Here is a 4,592-nt window from a genome sequence, read left to right as displayed (position 1 = left end):
CGATAAGGTCTCCCCTCAGCCTCCTCTTCTCCAGGCTCAACACCCCCAGCTCCCCCAGCCGCTCCCCAGCAGCCTGGGGCTCCAGACCCCTCCCCACCTTCCTTGCCCTTCTCTGGACACGCTCCAGCCCCTCCATGTCCTTCTGGGAGCCAGGGGCCCAACCCTGAACCCATCATTCGAGGGGTGGCCTCCCCAGTGCCCACGGTCCCAGCCCTGCTCCTGCTGGCCACACCACTCCTGATACAAGCCAGGATGCTGCTGGCCCTCTTGGCCACCTGGGCACCCTGCTGGCTACTATTCAGCCCCCTCTCGACCAGCACCCCCAGGTCCTTTTCCATCGGGCAGCTTTCCAGTCCCTCTGCTCCACGTCTGTAGCGTTGCGTTGCAAGACCTGGCCCTTGGCCTTGTTGAACCTCACCCAATTGGCCTCGGCCCATGGATCCAGCCTGCCCAGGTCCCTCTGCAGAGCCCTCCTCCCCCCCAGCAGATCCACACTCCCACCCAGCTCAGTGTCATCTGCAAGAGGATTTTTTTTTTGCCCTTCCATGAAATCACAAGAGGGAGGCAGGGCCTAAACTACTGAATAGCAAAAGGAGAATTAAAAAAAAAAAAAAAAAAAAAAAAAAAAAAGGAGTCAATGGCACCAAAAAGTATAGATAAAGATGAGCAGACACCCCTGCATGCCTCACGGTAAGGCGACTGCTCGCCTGCTCTGACAGTCCTCTCGAGATGGGCAAAATAAATGCGACGAAAGGAAGTCGGTGCGGCAGCAGTTCGGAAGAATATTGTCACATTTGTGACATTTTCTGCCTATTCAGCCAGATTTGCCTGCTCCACGGCTAAAGCGGAGGAACAAATGAACTGAGAAAGGAAACGTGATTATTACTGTACAATTTATATGTACAACGGAGCAGGAAGGAAAGTTTTTGGAAATTAGTCACTGGTTACTTTACTCCTAAGTATGGAGTCATGAACAATTGTTGCAGAAATACGAGCTAATTTATACTCTCAATAAAATGCAACACGGTGACACAAATTTACATCTGTTAATTCAAAAGACAGTCTCCATGTCGGGAGCCTTTTAAAAACAACTTTAAGAAAAAACCACAAAATTGAGGAAAATTTATTTCACCTCTGTAGCTCAAAGTTGTGAAGTTTTGCAATAGCTTTTAAATAAAACTCACCTTTGGGCAGAAACAAATCACAGAAGATTTCAGCTTAAGAAACGAACGTTTCAAGCAGTTACAGAGCCAGAAGAAAATGGGGTTATAATAGAAATTCTTTCGCGGTCTTAACTGCAGAATGAATTATCACTCACTTGACTGCAGTAACTGCACTCATATGCACAGGCTGTACTGCTGGCAAGAAAATCCCATCAAGTGTTTTTCTTTTCAGCTTTAATACAACAATAGATTAAAATGGATTTCTTGGCTCGTTCACAGCCTTGATTATATGTGATTATATGATTCTCTATTCATAAAGGGACTAAAAATAACAGATACAAGAGCACGCTATCCATCCTGAATGCAGGTAACTACGTACTATTGTACCCTTATCAAACACCCCACCCTTTTGTCCCCTGCAAACAAAAATGATGGGCTGGTATACAGGAGGAACAACTACTTACCACATACGGGAATCAACTTCGTATTTGTACAAGTCATCTGCTAGCCTGTATTTGTTGGCACTGAATGCTTTGTAACCTCCGTGGATATAAATTGATCTCGTCTTTGGATCATAAACACTGCTGTGACCATACCCTCCTTGCACCAAAGCTCCGCTCGTCTGCAAAATGTTCCACGTATTTGCGGCTGAGAAATGAAAAACGCGAGTGAGAAAACATGGTTAATTTACCTCCTTTAGTAACTTATCCACAAATCTGGCGGTGAAGCAAACTGGGTTTCCCTTGACTAAGAACTAGACACTGTCTCCATCACTTCATATCCAAAAATATTTTCCTTCAAGGAGTTTGTTGTCAAGAAGTTATTGTCAAGTATTTTTAATTAGGCCAGAAAAATCTCTTCTACAGCCATTTATTACATTTTGCAGACAAGCTAAGTAAACGACAGATAATAAGTATGGATGTGATATACTGCATCTCAATGGCATGAAAACGCCAGCACCATGGCATGGTTTGGAATGACACCCAAGAGCACTTTTATTTTATATGTATATAAAGCCAGACAGCACTGAAGCCAAGCTAAGTATGGCTGTGAAGAACACTGCAGTTAAAAGCTAATATGTGATTAATGGTCCTACACCTCACTCACTAAAATAACATTGGTTTGAAGCACTCTAGACATAATATAATGGCAACCGAAACAAAAATGCTAAATTACACACCAAGTCTCTGTAGCAAGTGCAGAATGAAACCCTACACAGGCTTCCTAACGCCGGGGCAGACCAGGCACAGAAAAGGCAAAGGAATTGAATAGTCTGCAAGATCCCACGTGGGAAAAACAGAACAGTAGAAAAAGAAATCACTGCCCCACACATCCTGGTTTTCTCTAGCTTTCTCCTAGAGGAAGAAAGCTCGCTCATGTGAACACCAGCGAACCAGAGGAGGCTCCAGCAGATCCTCTGGAACACGATGACTGAAGGACAAGGATAACAGGTGGAAAAGTGCAGATAGGGCCACTATTTCTGACAATAGCCAGCACAATCACACTGTGAACTTGCTGTGCTTAACCATGTTCTCTACCCGGTCAGTGGAGCAAGGGAGATGCCTCCAGAGAGCCACTTCAGCACAGCTACGTTAGGAAGAAGTTCAGTTCATCTGGAGAGCTTCCTACACTTCTCCACTGATGATACTAGAAATCTCTGGATGCTAAAGTCAGAGTTTGGACTATTCCCACAGATATGGGGCAAATGGAAGTCCAGAAAGTCACTCGCTGTTCCCCTAAGCATTCGCTAATCGCCACTACTGGAGACATGGGTACCAGGCTACGTGGATACTTGCTCTGAATTGTTACAGCCATTCTTGTAGGATACAAAAAATAATTTCAAGAGTGTTTGCTTTGTCAGAGGGAGAGAGGAAAATAAATTTAAATTGTCCCACAATTATCCTGCTTTGTCCCTCAATTACAGCTTTTCTGTCTTTGGGACCTAACAAGCGGTATAAAGGTGGAGGCACATGGCTGTCTGTGTTACACTAACACTGGAAGTGAGCCTGAACTTCTTCTAAATAAAAAAGGAAGAACATATCTGTCATTGTTTTGCTATCTGAATGTGGATCATTTAAATAATTTTCAAATCAGCTGGTAAGATTGAAACAAATGGTAGGCAGGGCCCAACTCACTCAGGTTGTACTCCTGGACGTTGCTGATATACCCGTAAAGAGGGCAGTGCCCGAAGATGACAAGCATGACCGTACTGTTGTCTTGTAGGGTGACAATGTGTGCCGAGTGGCCAACAACAGCATACTGCTCCTTGGCTTTCGGTGTCACCTGAGCCCAGGTCTGGTTGGAGATGTGGAACACCCACAGCTGGCTGGTCACGTTCCCCGTCGCATCGATTTTTCCACCATACATGTATATATCATCCTGAAAGAAGTTAGATTTAAAATGAGGCCAAACAGCTTGGCATTTAGGAAACCGCTAATATGTAAGCGATGAAGTTGTTATATTTTATGTTCCCTCAGCCTAAATTTTTCTCCTCTCTTCTCTCAAGGAGAAACATGTCCTTCACCACTCACATTTGATATGGAAGCAACCACGACTGCCAGGGTTCGTACCCAAGTCTGTACACACAATTCACCCTACATCAGGGTACGGAGGGGAAGGGGTGCGTGGGGCAGGATTGACCTTCAGATGACAGACATCAAAATTTAGGTGCCTCTATGCTAGCTGAGAGTCTAAATCTATATATATATATAAATATACTGGAGCCTGGAGAATAATTCAACTGATGAAAAGCAGGGAAGGTGTGCCTACTTTTGGGCAAGCTGACTTGCTCTCCAGATTTCGCTACCTGTACCGACTAGGTCTGTTTTCACTATAAACAGAGCTCAGCAGCTCCCAAGGGCACCCAAAGTCGGGCACCTGAAGTCCCAAGCTGAATCCCTCCCACGGCTTGCAAATGCAAGATAGCTGGGAAGAAAGGCAGTTGTGATGGAAACTCCTCTGTGTCTGCACACTAAAAACTTTGTCTTCCAAGTTAATACACTGACAAAAAAATAAGGAACCTTTGGGAAGAAGGGAGCCAGGACAGTTAGACAGGGTTTTATTAATCATCCTGAAAGAGCTAAGTTCCAAAACTCTATCCAATTTCCCTTGTGGATTTCTCCAGGCATCTCAGAGTCAGTCATGAATCCACCAAAGTGTGTAGTGGAGCCATTTCCCTACTGACAAGGTGGTCACCTTGGAAAGGGAAATTCTCTATTATAGCTGGTACTTCTTGGGAAATTTCTGAGAACCACTGCTCGTCACTGATGGTAAACCCACTTATAGAACCACAGAAACGTTTAGGTTGGCAAAGCCCTTGAAGCTCCCCCAGCCCAACTGTTCCCCTACCCCTGCCATCCCACCCCCAACCCCTGGCCCTCAGCACCGCCTCTGCCCGGCTGTTAAATCCCCCCAGGGCTGGGAACTCGA

The 4,592-nt window shown here is 45.3% G+C and overlaps 1 protein-coding gene across 3 annotated transcripts in view; it reads right to left on the bottom strand.

The window, feature by feature from the left end:
• Positions 1–4,592, bottom strand: part of ATRN (attractin) — a 140,907-nt gene that overhangs the window by 100,610 nt on the left and 35,705 nt on the right. For all 3 annotated transcript variants that reach the window (XM_035895064.1, XM_035895066.1, XM_035895065.1), the window contains exons 8-9: positions 3,299–3,542; positions 1,628–1,811 (exon numbers count right to left, since the gene is read on the bottom strand). In XM_035895064.1, coding sequence (XP_035750957.1) covers positions 1,628–1,811; positions 3,299–3,542 — 428 coding nt within the window. The remainder of the gene's footprint in view (positions 1–1,627; positions 1,812–3,298; positions 3,543–4,592) is intronic.

This window comes from Egretta garzetta, unplaced genomic scaffold (genome assembly GCF_000687185.1).
Source record: "Egretta garzetta isolate BGI_Z169 unplaced genomic scaffold, ASM68718v1 scaffold265, whole genome shotgun sequence".
NCBI classification, from domain to species: Eukaryota; Metazoa; Chordata; class Aves; order Pelecaniformes; family Ardeidae; genus Egretta; species Egretta garzetta.
The sequence above is the reverse complement of the archived record's forward strand: the minus strand, read 5'-3'. Positions and strand labels throughout refer to the sequence as shown.